We start from the raw sequence: 23103 nt of genomic DNA, 5'->3' as shown, positions 1-23103 counted from the left end.
GAAATCGAACCATTTCTGAAGCGAATGGTAATAGGAGAGAGACGAAAAGCGGATCAACTACGTCAATAATGCGCGAAAAATATCGTGGTCGCAAAACCAGGATTGATGTTGAGGGTTTGGTGGGATTGGAAAGGAATCATCCGCTACGGGCTGCTCCAGCCGATTAAACGATTGATTCTTCATTTTACTGTCAACAACTGATGAGATTGAAGGAAGCAATCGAGAAAACAGCCAGAACTGATCAACATCAATCAATTAACGCAAAATCTTTATAGATTTTCAAGAGGTGTGTATTAATGTGTTTAAAAGAAGGGTCGATGAAATATTTATGAACATCTGGACTTTTGACATGAGTAAACCATAGACTAATTAAAAATCGTTGGGAGCAGTTGATAAAAAATATATTGAGGCGGACTAGTCGCTATTTGACGTTTCTCAATTGGAACAAAACGACCACCTTTGTCTTTCAGAATCAATAATAACATAAATTTATTGAAGCCAGGAGAAACTCAGGTGAATAAACTCAAATAAGACGAGTAAGACATTTTCATGGATGTTAGAAAAAACTTTCTTGATTTATTTCAAAAAATCTTTGCAAAAATCCTCAAACTCATAATCAAGCCAAATCAGCACGCAAACATTCTCTGAAACACATCCGCAACACAATTTTCATGAACAGTAACATTCCGTAACTGCAATGCCGCCTTTACAAACAGCAGAGCGCAGCAGCATCTCATTTTAACCCATTTCCCGAGCTCGCCATATTTATGAGTGTTTGCATGCCCTTCGCAAAGTGGAAAATATTCTACTAATCCATTTCGCCTAATTAGTTAATTTATATTAAAATTCATGACAATGTTAAAGCACTAATGTGCTGGGCTGCGACGTGAAGGAAACCGAGCGCCACAAAGCCGGCTCAGCACGGCAAAGCATAACATTAACGAAGCCAAGGCACGCGGACGGGGCTGGCGGCGGTTGTTTTGAAGAAAACATCAAGTGTTTACTTGGTTAACCAGAAAATTCATCTCGGCGCTAAGTGATTTAGTTACAATTTTCCACCAGTGTCGTGTTCTCGTTGGCGCACAGTTTCCGGACGGAAGGTTGCAGCATCCAGCGGCTTTTTGCCACTTGTCCTCTCGTTTCGACACTTCGGCTATGTGCATTGTCAACTTTTAATGAATATTGCAGCAGTTAACTCTGTCTTAAATAAGCCGATGAATGCGCTCCGCCTCAATGACTCCCCATGTGCCCAGCAAAGGAACTTTGTAAGTAAGTCGGCACAAAGTATAGCCGGCCGCACCATCCTCGTCAACGCTCGCTGCCAGCTTCTCGCTCAGCTGTATTTTCGATACGGAAAGTTCGCCGCAAAACCACAACTGGATATGGTAGGCCACGGCGACGCTCTGAAGTGTTCGCCGGGAAGTGACTACAGCACGGCTTGAGCTCGTGCGTGTATGTGTGTGTGTGTGTGTGTGTGGTAATTTCAATGTGCAAAATATTGAGAAGCGCTAATTATAAATGCATGTAAATGTGAATGTATTAATTTTAAATGAATGTAGATTGTGATATGGCGTAAAGAACAGCAACCGAACTATTTTAATGTTGACACGTTTCTGCTGGATCTGCAGCTTTTCTCATTTAAATTCAACCGAGGCAAGCACTTGGGGTTAAGGTCGTGTGCGGTCCTCCGAGAAAACTTTAAGCTTTATCATAGCATAAGTTATTTTCGGATACATGTCACTCGGCAACTGTTATGGGGAGGAAAGATGGCCACAAATTTAGCAATTCACAAAGTTTTTCAGATGGTAATTATTCAGGCGTAAACAAGAAAACGTTGGAGGCCATTTATTGCTATTTAAGATTACTACTTTTCACAAGGTTGAACAGCATTGAACAGCGTTGGCAATATTCGCGCTTATAATAGTCCCTGACCGCCGGACATTAACAAATTCTTAAAAAAAGAAAAAAAAAATTTCGGTAAAGCATATCTCGCAGTCCACTAGAGGAATAAAAGGAGTATGAATATATGAAACAATTATGGATTCTATCGGAAAGAGCATTTATCTTAGTCTCTAAACGCATATACTTACAAAATGCTTTCTAAGCCCCATTAAGGTGCTATTTAGATTAGATAAGGGTAAAATTATTGCCCATTGGAGTTTCGTCTAAACGGACAACAATAACTATTGTGGCTGAAAATCTTTGGTACAAAATCTCTCGGAAGCCATTATTAAAATCTCTCTTCTTTGCTGTCGTAGACACCGCTTACGTTTGTAGTCGAGTTTACACAGCGCGCCAGTTGGTTCTTCTTTTCGCTACGTGGCGCCAATTGAAGATTTCAAGCGAAGCCAGGTTCTTCTCCACTTTGTCTTTCCAACAGAGTGGAGGAATTCCGGCGGGTACTGCGTCAAATACTTTCAGAGCTGACGTGTTTTCCTCCATACGTACGACATGATCTAGGCAGCGCAGCCGCTGTCTCTTAATTCCCCGAACTATGCCAATTTCATCGTTTATCTCATACAGCTCATCGTTCCATCGAATTCGCAGAATCTTTCTCTCGAAGACTCGTAACGTCGACTCATCAGTTGTTGTCATCGTCTATGTCCTGCACCATATAGCAGAACGGGTTCGTCGTCGAGAGGGCTTTTCATCTCATTGCCTACTCAGCCCGAAGGAGCAACTGTTGGCAAGAATTATTCTGCATTGGATTTCGAGGCTGAATTGTTGTTGCTGTTAATACTGGTTCGAAGATAGACGAAATTACCTATGGATTCGATTAAGTTCTGCAAATGATCAAATTATTCTCCAGCAGCAGATTGAAAAAATCGCACGATAAGCAATCCCCTTGTCTGAAACCTCGTTTGGTTTCTTAAATTCCAATAGTTGGGCATGCTTTCATTCGACCATATTGTACAAGGAAGCTGCGGCATGCCCCTTATCCATTTTTGTCGTATTTGAAGAGTTCAGCCGGCAATCCATCAGCCCCGCCGCTTTGTCCTTCAGACGAGTAATTGAGTATTCTATTGGCTATTTATTGAAGTCACTCTTTTAGTTCTAATTCAATTGTTTAAATTTTAGTATTTAAAAATTCTGAAGTTTAAAAAAAAAATACCCAAAAAAGGCTTTAAACGCCAACCTAATCAAAGTGGCTAGTTAAAAGTAATTAGTTGGCCATACCACTGCTTTCATTTTACACACACACATATCCATGTACGACTACGAGTGCAAGAATGTACCAGTTTAGACCTGTGGCAATTGTTACAACTCGTTGTCCGAATTCGAGTCATTATTACACTCTAATTACTGTGGAGCAAATTCGCATATGAGTGCGCTAGGCATACATACATTTATGCATGGGCAACTGGCCCCAGTAATACCAATCCTGCATTTTTACTTTCACCCAACTCACGTTGGATCCAGAACAACGCCAAAACCAAGAATTTCCATCGAAAATTAAATCAAAAATTAGTTTTGGTGAATTTTTGATAATTTTAAGATTTGCATACATTAATAAATACATCGAATAAAAATGGCAGATACATATGTGAAAAATATGATCTATGAAGATAATAAAGTATAAAGAATCTGTTCATATTGGCCAGACAGCAATTCTGACAGTTTAGCAACGGACTAGTATCGGTGCAAAATCGAGCGGTTCTTCAGCCTTTGGGCTCTTCTTTTTGTCACGTTGACAGTTGGTCGACGCCGACAAAGCCCAACAATGGCTGCAGTGTTAACAATACTAACTACACCACTGCACCAGATACATGCAACAAATATGCGCAAGCCTCTACATAGGTGTTGCTTTAATAGCAGTGGCAATATCAGCGGCAAAGCCGTTAGCAAAGCACTCCAGCAGTCAAGCACAGCTCTAATGTGGGCCGACGTCCACACAATGCTGGCGGAAACAAGGAGGTAAACGAGCGCAGGTAAATGCCTGCATACCTCAGCACGCACACATACATATGTACATAGACGTGCATTTACAAGCGAGACGATTGCAAAAATGAGCAAATGAAAAGCATAAAGTGAAAATTGTACTGCAAACTCAATTCGAACCTGGTGGTAATACGAAATGCAAGCACATAAATACATTACAAACACACATATACATATGTATTTGCGTGTAAGTAATCCGGTGTTTGCGTTCGTATGTAAATATCAATGCACTTAAATGCTTCTGAGGCACATATATGCATGTGAACACATGCACATGTGCGTGTGTGTGCTTGCTCACTAAGTACCGTAATGTGTGCGCTGATGGCTTTTCAGCTTGTGGTCTTACTCTCTAAAGTGTGGCGACCGTTGCCGATCCTCAATAGCCCCGAAGGTGCGAACCATCCAGATACCTTCTTGACTTCTCTAGCCAGCAAGGGCGCTTACAGAAACGAGTGCCAAACACATACACACATATAAGCTTGTAGAAGTGTATGTAATTATGTGGCATCCGGATTTGCTCGCATTCAAATGCACAGATAGGTGTACAGAGCGTGGCTCTCCGAGAAAGTCATACAGAACAACAAAAATTAAACGATTTTCAATTAATTAAACTAAATGGAATTCGATGGTTACAGTCATTGATTTTCGAAAAGTAACTGGTGATGATGATTGCAGTGAAAACAAATTAATACATGAGAATTGAAAGCAAAGCAAATGCCAAGCCAAAGCGATGAAGCCTGCAGGCGATAGCACTGACGAATGTACATAAACTCAGCCGCTCACATTCATGCCTACCGACGCATTAGGGCGCACCTTTGTTCATGAAGGTATTGCAAAATCTGAACTAACGACATAAAGCAGCTGAGGACTCAGGCGAAGGTCATATGATTATGAAGCAGCAGGTCATCAGGTGGTGACACCAATTTGTCAACTTTGGTCACTATCCAAATATTTTTGCGCAGTCTCTTCTTGTTATAACAAAATGTTTCTGTTTAACAAAATTCACCAAGAATCAGTAGTATCCTTTGACTACCCAAGACATTATTCTGGTTTACAATGATATATGGCTCTGATGCCAAATATATGGTATAGTTGTCCTATATCGGCAGTTGCGACCAATGAAATTTGTGAAGCTTTTACACAGACGTTGCTGTATCAGTTCGTGTAGCACAACAATGGTTCGCTCGCCATAGTTCTGGAAATTTCGATGTGAAATATGCACCTCGATCTGATCATCCGTCGATAAAATTATGGAAAGGATTGACCAGAACCATCACTTAAGCACCCTGACATCGCTAAGGAACTATTCATCATTAAACGATTTTGAATCATTTAAAAAAAAGCTGGCTACACAAAGAAGCTCGATGTTTGGGTTGCACATGAATTGTCTGTAAAAATTTACTAGACCGAATTAAAATCTGAGATCCTTAAGGGATCAAATAAGACAATAATGTGCGCAAAAGGTTATCCAAGCGTGGTGAAGCTCAACAAACGGTCACAAAGCCAGGATTGAGGCCTCGAAATGCTGTACTGAGTGTTTGGTGGGATTGAAAAGTAATCCTCTACTATGAGCTGCTCTACTATACTATACTATACTATAAACAACTGATGAAATTGAAGCAAGAAATAAAAAAAAACGGTCAGAACTGATCAGAAAGGATTTGTCTTCCATCAGGACGACGATAGAATACATATGTACATATTTGATGACTCGGCAAAACACTCGGAAGGAATCACTTAATGGAGTAAAGTTGGCTTAAAGAGAGCATGTGAAGATTACTTGTCGGACTTTTTCGTCGAGAAACCAGAAAAGTTTTACACTGATGGAATAATATCTCTAGCGGAAAATTGACAAAAAGTGGTCGACCAAAATGGTATAATTAGGATCATTAGAGTTCATTTTAAATATAAAAAAAAATTAATTGAAGTTTGATTAGAGATACGAAAGGACTTTTCCAACTACCTTAATAATAAATAACGCTTGCAAAACACTCATAATTATTTATTCGCACATACGCACATACAAACACATGCACAGCACCCAAACGGCTTACTGGCAATTGAAATAGACTTTCGGATGCGCACGCTCAAATGCACGACAGTTCGTCGGGAGGAGCCCTTTACAAATGCTTGAATTGAAAGATTTCAAAATGTATTCACGCTGCTAATAAATACAAGTGCGAGTAGCGTGGTGCATATTGTTTACGCTTTAACTGCACTTGTGGCATGCAAACACATTGAGGCAATCGATTTTAATTTAATTAATTGGCCAACCTTGTCGGCTATCTTGTTGCGCTAGCAAACGTTCGCACACACACACATATATATTTGCAAGCGTCAACATGCCACATACATATGTATATGTACATATATAGTATGTGCGAATTGCTGCATGAACGTCTGGTTTTGTCCTTTCATCTTCTATTTGGTGAGAAAAGCGAAAAGGCAACAAATCCTTTCATCCACAACGACGGCATTATCACACATGCAACTTGCAACTTGCAACAAGCTCAAGCGTTTCATATTTTATTCTTTTTTATTTGTGGATGATGGCAAGGCCTTTGTTTTTATTGTTTTTACGCTCTTTTGGCTCTTCTGGTTGCATTCCCCATGCCAATTAAATCCTCGCTCGCACACGCTCTAAATAAATCGAAAAGAAGAAGCCACTTCTCATGCCACTGTCTGACAATTAGTCGCAGCTCAACGCATCAACGCCGCACACACACACACGTCCCAGCGCCTTCCTGCATTTATGACTGCATTTGAGTGTGTATGTGTGTCCGCGCACAAGCAGTTAACCGGCTGACAGCGCAGCATGCGTGAGCACTTGCGCCAGTGCGGCAAACACTGCGTCAGTGTCCCTGTGGTAAGACCAGATGTTGAACTGGAAACCACAAAACCGGATCCAGTAGCTGTTTTCCGGTTGCAACTGCTGCTGCTGCTGCCYCTGCCGCCACTGGCGAATCTTGCAAATGCAAATTAATCACCAGCATTCTGGTTTCTTTTCAGCTACCAACAGCAGTCGGGCATTTGTCACCATTTGCTTGGCCAGTGTGTGCGTAAGCACAGTCCTAACACCGTTGCATTTGTTGAATTCTGAATATATTTACATAATATTGAAGAAATGTTGATATACTCATTTAGCTCTCAAGTTTTATTTTGGCAAGAGCGTAAGAATTCGGACATTGGCTATTGGTGAATCGCAGTGAGATGACACCGAGCAAAGAATCTTAAGGAAGCTAATTTAAGACTAATTTTAATTTGGATAAGTCGCCACGATCATCTTTAGAGAAGAAGGCTTTAAAAGCTCCGCCACGTAAAGCTTTGTTGTCCCGTTGGATCTTCTCACAGATCCAGAGTACCTCTTCATAAATTCAAGTCAGTGGCTTGACAAGTTTTGAAGTTTTTCAGGGTTTTTCCGGAAGGTAACAGGATTGATTTTCTTCCACTGCGACAGTACTTCGGAGCAGGCGCGCACCGATGGATTCGGTAGAGAGCGTTCTTAGCTATCGAACGAGTGGGCTGGTCAGTTGTGGGTGGAGAGTCAGGTGGTGCAAGCCGAAACTACAGGGTTCCTTAGAGCAGAGATACGCGATTAAATTCTGTCTGAAACTCAGTAAATTTGCGACTGAGACATTTGATACGATCAAGTAGGATGTTGCTTTGAAGATCTTTGAGATTGATTCCGCGACAAAGAGATAATATTCCGTGTGGCACATGCCGGCGGAAGAATAAGCAAATTCAAAGATAAAACGATGTTCAATGTCTTCTTTGACATCAAAGGCATCGTCGACTCTGATTTTGTTTCTCCTGGAAAAACCGTCAACGCCAAGTTTTACGTGGAAATCCTCAAGAGACTCAAACGAAGGGTCAATCTGGTCCGACAAGACATTGCAGCCGATTTTAAGTTGCAACCACGATAATGCCCCGGCTCACTCCGCCTTTCTTATGAATAGCTACCTAACAAAGGCCGCCATCCCAATGCTTCCGCAGCCGCCCTACAGCCCAGATGTGGTTCCCCGGACGTTTTTTGTTTCCTTGCCTGAAAAGAAAGACGAAAGACAAGCATTTTGAGAGGGCAGGCTATTCCGGAGAATGCCTTCCGTGACGCCTGGAATGCTTGGAAACCGAGCTGACAGCGCTGCATCGACTCAGTATGAGTCTATTTTGAAAGTTCTCAAAGAATTGTAACGATTTGTTCAATACATTTTTTAAATCGACTCAGTTTTATTACTTTCCGGACAAACCCTGTATGTTTCACATCACGCCACTTTCCTGTATTACGCGGTGCAGTAGGAAAAAATAACAATTAGTTTCCGTGATTCGCGATAAACATGGTAGGAGTGGTCTTCTCGCCGTGGCAGGCTGTAAGCTGGTGCCGGAAGTCTCACGTGATCGACAGTTAGCGGTATAAATGTAAGTTCAGTACAGAAGTATAGTATTATTACATAAGTACTTACCTATAGCATACACGGCTATCGCAAAGTTGTAGCCGGTGTTTTTGTTGCCGCTTTGCCGATCATTTCTCCGTCTTTCGTCGCTCCGGGCGAACAGTTTATCGGCGATTGTGCCCAGCATATTGAAATAATATTATTTTTTCACTTTGTAAACAGAGCTGTTTTGTCAGCTAAATATGAAGCTTTATYCAAATGTGTGTGTGTGTGCTGAAGTTTATCAAAACACTAGACCAGCTTCCGGATTACTAATTCACTTTTTCAATTTCAACTTTTTTTAACGTGTTTATTCACTGTAATTTTGTGTTGGTTCCACTTAAACATTTAGTAATATTAACCGTTGTTGCTTTTGCCGCCGCGCTAATATCGCTTCTATGAATCCGCAGCGTGAAACTTTAAAATATTCCTGAAATATGGTCATTATTTCTAAATTATGACAAATCACAAAACGGCAGCCATGCTGAAGTTCACCTGCGCAACTTGGAGGCGATTGTTCGGAATAGAGTGGAATGACCTGACGCCGCCGCCGCYGCCCCCATTCATTTTCATTAGCAATACCACAAATTATGCGCGCACTTAGCGCTACTTATTGTGGTCATTGCCGCGTCACCCGCACACCCACACACACACCCATATGTAAATACATAAAGAGCTAAGTGCTTGCGTGTCCGATACAGCGAAGAGTGGGTGGTGGCATGGAAGAAATATGATGATGAATTTCGAATTGCTTGCAAATGCAATCTTAAAAGGCGGCAACGCTGCACAGACACCGCTTTCAAAAATACTGCACTGAGTGGCGTGTGCAACACACGCTCACACAAACGTCAGCGCTCACGAAGGCAACATATCTGGTGTGCATAACTATTTTCATACTATTTACAAACTGTTTACCTGTGTTTGTTCAGTTGCATAAATATTTATACATTGATTCAAACGGCAGAACTATTAGAATGCACACTTGCCTAGCATTTTTTTATGTGCTTAGCAGTTTCAAGGTCAATAGAAATATTCAGACGAACATCTGCGACAACTCAAAGTTCAATTGTTTTGCACTGACGCTTTCGGAATGCACTTTTTAAGTCTTTCGGCACATTCAACCTCGCAGAGAGATCAGCAAACAGAGCTACTTCCTCAACAATAAAATTCTGAATCACGAAAAGCAAGAACCCCACCGAACATTCTACTACGCTACTTGCCTGTAAGGGAACTAGGATCTTTTCTCAACCAGAGTCTGAGTCGCTCTGGTCGACTTATGAAATTATGGAAAAGATTGACCGAGACGTGACACAAGTAGCCATGACATCGCTAAGAAATGTAACATTCGTCATCAAACGGGTTTGAATCATTTAAAAAGGGCTGGCTACAAAAAGAAGATCGATGTTTGGATACCACATGAATTTTCTGTGAAAACTTTAATTTAAACCGAATTAACATCTGCGATTCTTTGCTGAAACGAAATAAAATCGAACCATTTCTGAAGCGAATTGTAATAAGAGACGAAAAGGGAATCAAATACGTCAATAAGGTGCGAAAAAATGCATGGTCCAAGTGTGGTGAAGCTCAACAAAAGGTCGCAAAGCCGGGATTGGTGCCTTGAAAGGTTATGCTGAGTGTTTGTTGCGTTGTTTATGAGCTGCTCCAGCCTGGTCGAACGATTGATTCTACATTTTACTGTCAACAACTGATGAGATTGAAACAAGCAAACGAAAAACCGGCCAGAACTGATCAACAGAAAGGGCCTTCCTTCATCAAAAACTGGGAGAGCTTGGCTGGGAAGTTTTGATACATCCACCCTATAGCCCTGACCTTGCACCATCGTACTACCATATGTGTCGGTCAATGCAGAACTCCCTTAATGGAGTCAAGCGTCGCAGTTTTTCGCAAAGAAATCAGAAAAGTTTTACACTGATGGAATAATGTCTCTAGCGGAAACTAGCAAAAAGTGCAAGACAAACATGGTACATAATATATTTGTATCATTAAACTTCATTATAAATAAAAGAAAAAACAAAATAAGTAGAAGTTTGATTAAAATTACGAAATTATTTTTCGACTACCAAATTAAAGCGGGAACTAAACATACACCCCAGCAACATTACGGACTTTTTTAACATACATTGGCGATACTAGATCTCTTACGTTTGGCACCCAGCAAGCAGGCACACAACATCGTTTACAGGGAATCAGACAACATTTTCACTAACTCCCCTAAATAATGTCCTGATAAGAGAACAAAGTATCTATACTTCAACAGACCTCGCAGAATTCAACAACTTCATGTTCATCGAAAAAATAAAATAAAACCAAAATCGAAAATCGAAAATTTAAGTAATAATTTTAAAGACAAATATCCGAAGGAATTTTCGTCTCGATACTGGTTGGTCCATCTTACAATTAATATGAGCGATATTTTATTTAGATAATAGTAACGTCCGACTTGAGCGCTAGCTAAATCTTCGTGCGCGAAATCGCCATGAAAGTCCAAGTACCCAGGTTGCAGCGCCTCGTCATACATATTTGCCTTTTGAATGTTTATTTCATGGTAGGATTTTATATTTGTCACTTAATGTTAAATGTTGAACGTAAAAATCCTTTGGGGAACGCGCTTAGATTGTGTCAGCTGCCCAGCTACGTTTGCTTACTGCTTGCCTCGTGTATTCGCCAGTGATAATCGCAATCAAGGCAATCATCATTCGGACACTTTTAATACTTTTCCCTTATCCCTTTAAGCGGCGCGTTGGCATTTGTTGGCAGCAGAAAGTAGCTGTTGTGGCAACAAAATATACTCGGTCGTTGGTAGCTGAGTTTTTTGTTGCCTTTGTTTCGTCTGACTGCAGTTTTCAATTTGCTTTTTGGTTGCGCTTTTCCACCAATTTCACCGACTTCAGCAGCGCTCTCGAGCTTAGCAGTAGCGACAACAAAAGTTCAAAAACTCGTGAAAGTTCCCAAGAGATCCATAGCGGTGGCCTTTTAGTCACTTCGGTATTTTGGTGGAAAATTGAAATTTATGTTTATTTGTTTGTTTGTGTGTTTGTCAGTTTGCTTTTCATAAATGTTGTGGCTTGTATGGAAGACAGCTTCACCCCAGCAATGCGTTCAACAGTTGCGAGACTAATGTGGTTACTACTCCCTTTTATGCGGTGGCCGGAAGAAAAAAGTAAACATTTACGAAATTTAAAATCATTGTGGGCAGCTTCTACGAATCTTTAATTCAGTCTAAAAATGTATATTGTCAAATGTTTAAAGTTGAAAATCTTCCAACTTTTTTTGTAACCTTTATTATTATTTCGGTCTTATTTTTGATATGCCAAAAGCAGCAATTTACATGACAAGACCCCTCCTAAACGTGATTTCGAGACGCCACTATTGCTGGTTAAATATTCGAAAATCGTTACGCTAAAACTTTTCAGAAACATTTTCTTTGCCGGAAAACCGCATTTGACTCAAGAAAGTCATCGTTTTTGCCATCAGGTTCTCAATTATTCAACATGGCCAAGCGTATATTCTTGTTAATGCTTGAGTATTGCATGTGTGTGTGTGTGTGTGTTTGTGTAAGTCGAAGACTTTCTCAAGTTTTGCTTCTTGAAAGTACGAATTAGTTCTGTGTCGCTAAGGAAAGTAATAAAGTTTGCTTTTGAACCTTAGAGAGGTTGGCCGCTTTGCGCGCACTCACACACACTCATACACCCAATCATTCGCACACAAGCAGACACAGTGCCATTGGTCAGTTATTTGTTAATTGCATTGCAAGGGATGCGGACCCTTTTTTAAACGACAGCTGGTCATAAACCTGATTTTTTATGACCGAGCGCCCGAGATGTGCGCGTAACGGCGCTTGTTTGCGTTGGTGTGAGCAACTATTTGGAGCATTTTAATTACGCGAATTAGCGCTAATTTGAATTGTTGATCGCAAAGCGGCGACGCCGAACTTGACAGCGAATTGATACGCTTCTAAGTTTGCTGCTGTCAGGTGGGATGGGAACAATCACAATAATTTTATCGTCATTTTAAAGAATATAAATGAGAATTTGTGGCAGCGACTTTGTTCACTTACGAATTTAGTGAACTCAATCTGAGGCAGTTAAAATATTAATAAATATTTCTAACTAAATATTTGGAGTTCTCAAAAGTATACTATATTTGGAAACATTTGGAGGAAGTTATAAAAAAAGTTACAGCTGTTCAAAAGTGAGTGAAAATAATAACGAAATTCGCTATATTTTGAAATTTAGTCTAAAAAGGGGAAGAATACCACGCAAGCCACCAATGAAATTTGTGAAGTTTACGAAGGCGATGCTGTATCAGTTCGTGTAGCACAACAATGGCTCGCTGGCTTCCGTTCTGGAAATGTCGATGTGAAAGATGCACCTCGCTCTGGTCGACTTTTCGTTCGAAAAAATCGATGAAATTATGGAAAAGATTGACCAAGAAAATCACATAAACAGCCATGACATCGCTAAGAAACTTAACATTCATCATCAAACGGGTTTGAACCATTTAAAAAAGGCTGGCTACAAAAAAAAGCTCGATGTTTGGGTACCACATGAATTTTCTAAGTAAACTTTAATTTAAACCGAATTATCATCTGCGATTCTTTGCTGAAACGAAATAAAATCGAACCATTTCTGAAGCGAATGGTAATAGGAGACGAAAATCAAATACGACAATGATATGTGAAAAAGATAATGGTCCAAGCGTGGAGAAGCTCAACAAATGGTCCCAAAGATTGATGCCTCGAAAGGTTATACTGAGGTCTTGGAGGGATAGAAAAGGAATCAGTCACTATGTCGAACTACTGATTCTACATTTTACTGTCAACAAATGGTGAGATTGAAGCAAGCAATCACACAAAAACGGCCAGAACTGATCAACAGAAAGGGCTTCGCTTTCCATCAGGACTCTACTGAGAGAGCATGGTTGGGAAGTATTTTTGCATCCATATAGCCATGACCTTTCACCATTGGACTCCCATTTGTTGACCATGAACCATGGCGGACGATTAACATTAGCAAAAACTTACGGAAATCCAACAACGACATAATACTATACAGCCATGGACATATAAATAATTTATCAACTGTGAACTACTTTAAAACTAAAATCTTTTTATGTATCTACCGATTTGTTACTATTTTGAAGCATATATCCCTGCACGAAAATACTGTTTCCTTTTTATCAAATTTTTACGTGGCAATTTTATGGCGCTTAAATTGATTTGATGTAAACATTTTTAATAATAAATTCAAATTTTATTAATTAAATGAAAATTCATGTTTTTTTAAATCCATAAGTGATAAACTTAAGGAAAAACTAACCGTTTTTTATTTGAAAACCAAGTCCTCTATTTATGTGTCCATGGCTGTATGTGTTTAAAGCTGTATTGCACATGTATATAATGCGATAATCCCATGTTAATCCAAAATATGTCAACAACTGCTTATTTATATTTATTGGTCCACTTTGTGTTTGCAAAACAATAATACCGGCTCTTCCTGAGAGTACTTACTTTAAAATCAGAAAATTAATTATTTACGGAGCCATTCGACTTTTTAGTTATCTATAGGGCTGAAGTGCGAACAAGTTGCTCTCATAATTTATGAAGCCTGAGCAAATGCCAAATCTGCCTTCACCTGTCACTTGTGGCTGAAAGCAGTTAGACAGTTTGCCCTTTGGATTATTTTCACTAGGCCGCCGGCGTTATTTGGCTCGATGCTAATAAAATGTGTGCAAATGTGAAAATTTAATTACAACTTTATGAATGCTCATTAAAATTGCGGTCAAAGCGCAGATTCGGCTTTTTTTCGACGTAGTTTCATAAAATCAAAATAGACGCCGTCACCGCTAATACTCGCACACACACACACTCTATGTATGTCCATGTGCATATCGAATGTTTTGCCATTTAGAAACCTGACTTTTCGAGACAAGCCAGTTGTTTTTATGCCACAGTATTTTTACAAACTCTTCTACTATGTGTTCTCGTATTTATGAATAATTTTCCGCCAACATTTCAGTTATCAGCATGCACATTTGAGTGTTTCGCCTATTTACATATTTACATAACTGCTTCATATCACACTTGATTATCATTTATGCCGGCGCGTCCGTGCTTTGCAACCAGTTTAAACTAACTTGGTGTGCGCATTGTTGCTGGCATACAAGTAAGCGCTTGAATGGCCCAGTGTGAGTGATGCTATCGACTATCTAGTCGGACATGTTTTTGTTTTCTTCAAGTGATTATGAACCACCTGACGACCACTTAGAACAGTAAGACGAAATGGACTATTTTTTTTTTTTTTTTTTTTTTTTTTTGCTGCGGAAGTAGTGATGTTCTAAGCGATATTCACTTTCACATTCAGGAGAGCCCTCAATAGTTTGAAACCGATGCAAATAAAACCAGTTCAGTAAGCAACCAACACCAAAATCTTGATGACTTACATCCGAATACTGGCTGTGGGAAATAAAACCAAAGACCACTAATATTCTAGGTTCACCTCTTTGTATTCAATTCTTGAAGTTAACTTAAATATCTTATTGTAACCGAGACATAATTGGTGCAAATCTATTTTTTCGAAATCTGCTACTTGAACTCATATTTTAATTAAAATATGTGTTTTTTCGAATAAGTAATATTGGGTAGTCGAAACAGTTTTTTTCGTATTTTGTCAATAGATGTTGTTGCAGTCGAAAAAAAAATCCTACTAGTCAGTGACAATTGGTTTGACAGTAACGTCAATAAAAATAACTTGTCTCACACACTAAAACGCATTCATTGCTTTGCTATGTCCGGTCCCAATCTAGCCAACAATCCATTAATGACTGATATTCGAAGCATATACAGTACAATTGTGCAGAACATGCGTAAGCTATTGAGTCATATACATACATACATAGGGGCTTGCTAAACCAATTAACCGAGCCCTGTTATGAAGTGAAAACGAAGACAACTAATGATAAGACATTTTATAGCGTTTTCAATTAAAAAAGGCGAAGAATGTATGATAAATATAATATTTATAAGTACACTCAAAGGGCTGAAAGCATACAATGTGAAAGAGAGAGTTGTCTGATTGAAGCACTTATGTATCTCTGGCCGGGGCGATCTGCAATAAATTGCTTTGTGGCGAAATATTCGTAAAGCATTTCTTCGTTATCTTGTAGAATTTTATATTATCTTAACTCATGAAGTCCATTGAACTTATTGCAGGCAGCTGTTTTTTACATTTTTTGAGATTTCCTTCTCCCTGCAAACTCATTGTGGATTGGGGAACTCTTTCCTACAGGCCACCAACGCACATTTTGCGCGTTCTGATTTTCAATATTCTTAGCAAATGCTCCAAAGGCCATTTTAATAAGTCGAAGAAACTGGCAGCCCCAATGCATTTGACATGAACACGATGCACAGTGAACTTTGAGCCTAAACACAAATCAATTTATTTTCTTTAAAATTTGCAAATAAATTGCGAGGAACGAACTCTTAACTGCCTTCAAGAATATAAAAATAAGAAAAGAATATTAAAAAACACAAAAAGAATTCAAATGCGCATAACTGAACGTGTGTATGTGTTGTATGAGTCGGCTGTATCAATTTGTGGATATTCACGGCACATTCTGAAATCACAAACAGCAAACAAAACAACGCGGCGTGTCAACAGACGCGCCCCCACAAAAAACGCGGGACTTCTCGGCGTTCAGCAATAAAGTGTTTACGAAATTTTGATTATGATTGGTCTGTCGACATATTTGCGTCAAATATAAGCAACAAAATACCTCAATCACACACACATTTTTTGACATTCATATTCGCCACGGCGGCGAAAACCTTGATGCACTTTCCCATGAACACTCCCGCGTATGCAGCTGTGCACGCGACTGTATTTGCACTTGCTCAAACACTAAAAATACTGCACACCGCGCTACACATGCACTGCTCCGCCAGCCAAACAAAAACTGAAAAACAAACGAACCAACAACGACTACAATAACAATAAAAATAACAAGTACAACTGCAATGCAAGCAGTTTGCCGCGAATTCTGCTTCGTCGACAGAGCTTGCACCAATGCATTGGTGTGCTGCGGCAAGGCATTGTGACAGTTCAGCGGCTAATCAATGCCCAAATGAACTTAACAGGTTTTTCAAGAATCGCAAACGCACAATGCTTCCGGTCGACCGGTACCAACAACAATAATAATTACAATAACTTTTATGGAATTTAAGTGTTCCATTCGTCAACTGTCAAAACTGCTCACCCACCCAACGGCACAATTATGGTATGTGCGCGAAGTGAGTGTTCGAAGCGCTTTCGATTTTATATCCAACGTGGCTGAAATTTATTCCGTTTTTGTCTCGCACGCGCCACCCTCAACACGTCGACACATAGCACTCGAACGGCGAACGAAAACTGGCGCTGCTTACACGTCGGGGAGCACAGCACTGCATGCCAAAACTGAAAACATGCGATGGCTATGGTCCAAAAACAACAATGGTGTAGTAGTAATAGCGCCAGCAACATTGAGAAACGAAGTCGAAAACAGAAATGTAAACGAAAACAAAGGTACAACGCGATAAAAACACGTGAGGCCGTGCTGAAGCAACATGCTGCTGCTCACTTGTTTGGCGTTGCCCACGTTGAGCGAATGTTGCGCAACAAAGCGCCACGGTGCGGCCAGGCAACAGGTTATAGTGGTGAGCAGCATGTGCCAGCAACAGCGCATAGGCATACGAAAGCGATAGCAAAACAAAATTGCTGAGATGTGTCGGTGGCTGTGCGGCGCCTTCGTGGGGGCCCGACAGCCCACGTTTATGAAAGTTGACGCGATTGTTATTGTTGTCTGTTGCCCAGCAGTGGACTATTTCTATACGAACTTATTAACTTATGTGTATAGATAAAGATATGCAGCTACACAAGTGTGTATATGTACAGCTATTAGTGCAAGTGTAAACAAACCCGAACCTACCATAATATTGAGTTAATGTGAAAACCTGCTATTTGCTCGCATATGCAATTCTAAGTTGAGACGACACGCTGACAATGGCAGCTGAGGAGGCTTTAAATGTCGCCACTTGGAATACTGGAAACTGTGAATTGGAATTTTTGTCTTAAAAATGTGGCCAGCTATGAAACATCTTTTTTGAAAAATTATCGAAGAGAAAATTAATTTGGTTATAACGTTAATTTCGATCATTACGTACATATGTATATATTTACTATTTCATCCGACGTTGCTACATATATAATCAGAGTTTTGAGCATACCAAGCGAGCTCTCAAGTTGCTCAGCTAAAAAGTTGTCAAAACAAAAATTTTTTAACTGGTTAACATAGATCTTTACCCAAAATCTTTCAAGTTTCCTTCAAGACCTTTTGGTATATCTTAAAAGATTCAGTCAGGTATGGACTTAAGTCCTTTCCGATGAATCCGTAGACATAGTCGAAACTAACATCAGTCGTCTCAACGAATTTGTGACGATGATTAACTACAGTTTTAGGTATGACAACAGACTGGTCTTCTAAGCTCCCAAAGTAGAACGCTGTCAGTCTGTGTAGCATTGACCTATTAATCTAACTTGACCTTAAGACCAACCTAGAAGTGAAGGCATTATATTGCGATCGACAAAATGAGCGACTTTAATGTTTTGGTTTTATACAACAGAAAAAAACTTACTTCTAAATAAGCTGTAATAAGAAATATTGTTTCACAGCAATAATGGCATTGCTGCAAAAACTATTAATAAAGTAAAAGAACACAGATCTCACATAGTTGATATGCCCAGAGATGGAAAAATAAATGTTGTGATGAATAACTCGAAAGCTATAAAGTCACTCACAAAATATAATATAACTTACAACTTTTTGGTAAAAGAAATTTCGTTGAAATTTTCAATTGCTACACCAATTGAGAGGTGAACTGCCCCTTTTCTTTCGAGCACAGAAAGATAATGCATCGACGTACTTAATATGGAAGACTACAGTACAAAGCCAGAGAAAATATTGAATTCGCCATGCCTGACTTGTTCTTCTTAATTGGCGTAGACACCGCTTACACGATTATAGCCAAGTTAACAACAGCGCGCCAGTCGTTTTTTCTTTTCGCTACGTGGCGCCAATTGGATATTCCAAGTGTAGCCAGGTCCTTCTCCATGTCTGACTTACCATACATATTTTGGAGACCAGGTGAATACTTGAGTTATACATATAAACATTGTTGTTGCTGCAGCCCCACATAAATATTTAGAAATCTTGCAAACATAAGTGCATAAGCTCATATGAATAGCAATTACGTATCTCTTCCTGTATTAATCATCAGACATAAATTCTGTTCTGTTTTGACGCGCTAACTTGGGATTTACCAAATTGTCGGCTTACACCTGCCAATCACCATATAATACTCGTATTAACAATAACTTTATTTTTAAATCGGACACTATTGCTTTATTGTGGGAATGTTCGATGCCCTGATTAGATTATTTGGTCTAATCCGTTAACGGTATCAGTTTATGGCTCGGTATTTGTAATATAAATCAATATTCCGCAAAAAACAATGATGATAACTTTGATTCGAACAAATTAATTAATTAAAACTCTCAATAAAAGTTTGTATGTAGAAATAGCTAGCTCATACATTAGGATGTCCCGAGACACATATTGATATAGGTATGAACATATCCTAATACTTAACAAGTTTCATTTGGTCCACAAGAAGCGTCACCGTTGACAGTTATAACTTCGAAGTCGTCGATAATTTCGTCTATCTTGAAACCAATACTACCAACAAAAACGTCAGCCTCGAAATTGAATCCAAAATAACTCCATAAGTAACTCATTATTCCCGTACTGCTGATGAGTCGGCGTTAAGATATACGACGACATTGACATAATTCAGCGAATTAAGAGACAGCTGCTACGCTAGCTAAGTCATGGCGGCCGACACAGTACCCACCCGGGGAAGCAAAGCATGAGACAGATCTCCACTCCATTGGAATGACAAGGTGACGAAGGACCTGGCTACACATGTATTTTCCACGTGACGCTAAATGGCGAAAAGGAAGAGCGAATGGGCCGTTGTTTTACTCGGCTCTAACCGCATCTGCCAGTAAAGAAAAAGAAGATGCATATATCATGCTGGGGTCATAAATAACAATAAAATACAACAACAATATGGTAAAATACGCATAGAATTAAATCCGTTGAACAACTTCATTTGTGGAACAACACATCTCCCTCAATACCGTTTCCAAGTTGACAGTTCTCAGCCAGTTAAATATTTAGCCCATTCCCAGTTAAGTCATAAGAGGCCACGAGAGCCTTATTGGTTTTTTGTAATTAACTGATCATTAACACTTGTAGTGTCTTTGATTCTACAGGGTTTATCCGGGAAGTAATCGGACTGATTTTCTTCCGCCACAACTGAACTTCGGAGCGTACCCATACCGACTGGATACGATATTTCTAGCTAAAGAATGAGCGGCTGGTCATTTGCCTCCGAGCACCTGAAGAGTTAGGACAAATATTTTCGCGCAACGTCTTTCTGGGAGTAGTGCAAGCGGAAAATGCAAAGAAGCGGTACCATGCCATTTTGAAGTGGCGGGAAGAGGTCGCTGATAAAGACTGTGCTAGGAAACGTGCGACTTCAACAAACGCCGACAATGTGGCACGTGGCATGAATTTGTTCCTCCTAACCAAGACGGGATACCAACGCTTCCGCAACCGGTCTATATCCCAGATGTGCCGAACCGGATACTTTTTGTTTCTTTGCTAAAAAGGCCGATGAAAGGCATGCACTTTGAGACGGCAGAGGGAATCCAAGTAGCATGCACCTCGACTCTCAGGGCTATTCCGGAGAATGCCTTCCGTAACGCCTTCAATGCTTGGAAATCATGTGGACAGCGCTGCATCGACGCTGATGGAGCCTATTTTGAAAGTTTTCAAAGAATTGTAACGATTGTAACCTTATCAATGTACTAATCGGGTACCATCGATTCAAAAATAAGGGCTTATTTAAGTTTTTAGAAAATCTTGGGGCCTGTCTCTTTTAGAAGCAAATGAAAGCCCTTACCATTATTTTACTTGTCGATTTGATCAAAGGACAAAACTTGTCTTCATCAAAATCTCCTCCGTAATGTAGGTAATCTAATTCATGGCATTAAGTTACGCACTAATTTTAAGCAAATTTGGGGTTCGAAACCAGATTTACGACGTTGATGCCAGTCGACGAATAACATCGAAGTGCTCTCCTGACACATAAGAGAAGTTTCAATAAGCATCCAATACTTCTCGAGACCTTTATAGTGGCGTCCTAATTTTACTACCAAAGTCTTAATCTTAATGACCGTTGGTGTTATGCCTATAGTGGTAAAAAAAAAAAATCAATGAGTTATTATGCTCCAAGTGACCAAAATTTTAAGTACTGGACTACATTCACAGTTCAAAAAGATTTAATAACCAATTCAGTGTTATTTTAGAGATTACTCAACTTCTTAAGAATCCTATAAATGTCATAACTAGAGCTAGTTAGTTTTGCTAATGTCTTTAATAATAATCGACTTTATACCCATTTTCGTTTATTTGTATTGTGCACCGGTAGTTATGTATTTGCCGTTATTAAGGTAATATTATTGGAAGTGAAAAGCAAAATAAACACCAAGGTAATATTGACTATTCAATCTTTATTGCACATCATATGCATAAGTACACTAAGCTGAGTACACGGAAAGCAAATTTACAGTTATACCAAGTGTACATATGTACATACACATGCATAGACACAAGTGTAACTTTCGGCATGCAAATCTGTAACGCAGTCCTCTCCGCTTAGGCAGCTCCATATCTGCCAATAGAACCCAGTAAAATTTATTCACTGTTTCGCCACTAAAATTCTATTGCTCTATAGCAACATTCAACTGAAATCTAGAAGCCAAAGCAATGAACTCATCCACACTGTGGCGAATTCGAATTTTTGCTGCTCATAGACTGGCCTCGGCTGCAGTGGCGCGCGGTGAATGCCGCCCACATAAGTCAATGGAGGCTTATTTAAATACATGTATATATTATATATGTGTGTAAGTGTGTATGTGTGAGTGCGTCCTTGATTTTGGCGAGTGGCTGGCCGAGTGCCGTTAGTGGTGTATTTACTTAGCAAATGAAGCTGAAAATGAATTGAAATGATGTTGGAGTGTTTTGGCCAATAAAACACTTAAATATAAAGCAGAAGCAGAGGAAGACAAGCTAATGCTGCAAGTCATAGCTAAATGGTAAGCAAATATTTATAAAATACCTTGCGAACACAGACACATACATACTTCAATGTGCATTGATACTGACGCTTGATGCTGTGAAAAGTCAATAAGACAATGTTTACTTTCTAAAGAACAAAAACCTACTTAAGCAAATGGGCAGTGGGCATTTACCGTTACTTATAATTACGGCCAGGGGCGTTTATTTCAAATATGGTGAATTAGGAAAATTAATATTTAATATCGGTGGTGTTGGCGAAATATTACTTAGGCGTGATATAAATCTATATTTGAGCTTCTTTCTCTAGAATTGAATCAAAACTATTCTAGGAATTTCTCAATAAATCTTGTGATTAGCAAACGCTAAGTGATGTTTACCTACACAAGTGGCAACTAACTAAGTTCGATGTACGCTCTACAGTTTTTTTTTTTTTTTTAATTCCGGTTTACTACATAGGTCTCGGCAGCTCACGCAATATAAATAATTATTTATTCTAAATAATAACACAATAGGCGATTCCAAGTGCAGCCATGTTCTTCTCCATCTAGTCTTTCCAACGGAGTGGAAGTCTTTCTCTTTCTCTGCTTCCCTTGACGAGTACTGCGTCGAATACTCTCAGATCTGGAGTGATTTCATACATTCGGACGGCATGACCTAGCCAGCGTAGCTGCTGTCTTTTAATTCGCTGAACTATGTCAATGTCGTCGTATATTTCGTCAGCTCATCGCTCCATCGACTGCGGTATTCGCCGTTGCCTACCATACATCTTAATAATCCTTTCGCAGAATCCTTCTCTCGAAAACTCGTAACGTCGCTTCATCAGATGTTGTGCTCGTCCATGCCTCTGCACCATATAGCAGGACAAGAATAATGAGTGACTTGTAGAGTTGGGTATTGGCACTTTACGTCTTAATTGCCTACTCAGTCCGAAGTAACACTTGTTGGCAAGTGTTATTCCGGGTTGAATTTCGAGGTTGACGTTGTTGTTGCTGTTGATTCGGGTTCCAAGATCCACGAAATGTTCTTTGAAGTTATGACTGTGAACAGTAACGTGTGAGCCAAGTCGCGAATACACTGTTTGCTTCATGACAGGAGATATTTCGTCTTGCCTTCGTTCACCACCAGACCCATTTGCTGCGCCGTTTTGTCCAACCCGGTGAAGACAGAAGTAACGGCGCGTTTGTTATGGCCAATAAAAGAAGTTTAAATTACGCATAAAGTCGCCCCCGCCAGCTAGTAAGTAAAAGTTCAAGTGACCCCTAAATCCGCCCACGAATTTGCACACCGAACACGTGCGAGAACTTCTTAGAGTGCGTTTCCAGAACGCAAAAAATATGTCACCAAACTAAATTGGTATGCCCATCTACGTACATAATTCTGTATATATACCGGCATATAAGTCGTAGTGGTAGTAACTTATCGCAGTGAAATTCAATAAGCTGTATAAAATTGTAAATTTTAATAATAATCATTTTCA

General features: G+C 39.6%; 1 protein-coding gene across 4 annotated transcripts in view; it reads right to left on the bottom strand.

The window, feature by feature from the left end:
- The window catches only part of LOC108968731, a 32198-nt gene extending 15376 nt beyond the window's left edge, over positions 1 to 16822 (bottom strand). Inside the window, exons 1-2 of one of the 4 annotated variants that reach the window (XM_018932933.1) lie at positions 16590 to 16822; positions 8400 to 8799 (exon numbers count right to left, since the gene is read on the bottom strand). In XM_018932933.1, the coding sequence (XP_018788478.1) occupies positions 8400 to 8517 (118 nt within the window). In that variant the 5' untranslated portion in view covers positions 8518 to 8799; positions 16590 to 16822. The remainder of the gene's footprint in view (positions 1 to 8399; positions 8800 to 16589) is intronic. The other 3 variants (XM_018932934.1, XM_018932932.1, XM_018932935.1) reach the window with 3 other exon arrangements.
- Between the last annotated feature and the right edge of the window lie 6281 nt (positions 16823 to 23103).

The sequence above is a fragment of the Bactrocera latifrons genome, unplaced genomic scaffold (genome assembly GCF_001853355.1).
Source record: "Bactrocera latifrons isolate USDA-ARS-PBARC rearing strain unplaced genomic scaffold, ASM185335v1 scaffold_227, whole genome shotgun sequence".
In the NCBI taxonomy this organism is placed as follows: domain Eukaryota; kingdom Metazoa; phylum Arthropoda; class Insecta; order Diptera; family Tephritidae; genus Bactrocera; species Bactrocera latifrons.
This window is presented reverse-complemented; position numbering and strand designations above follow the sequence as displayed.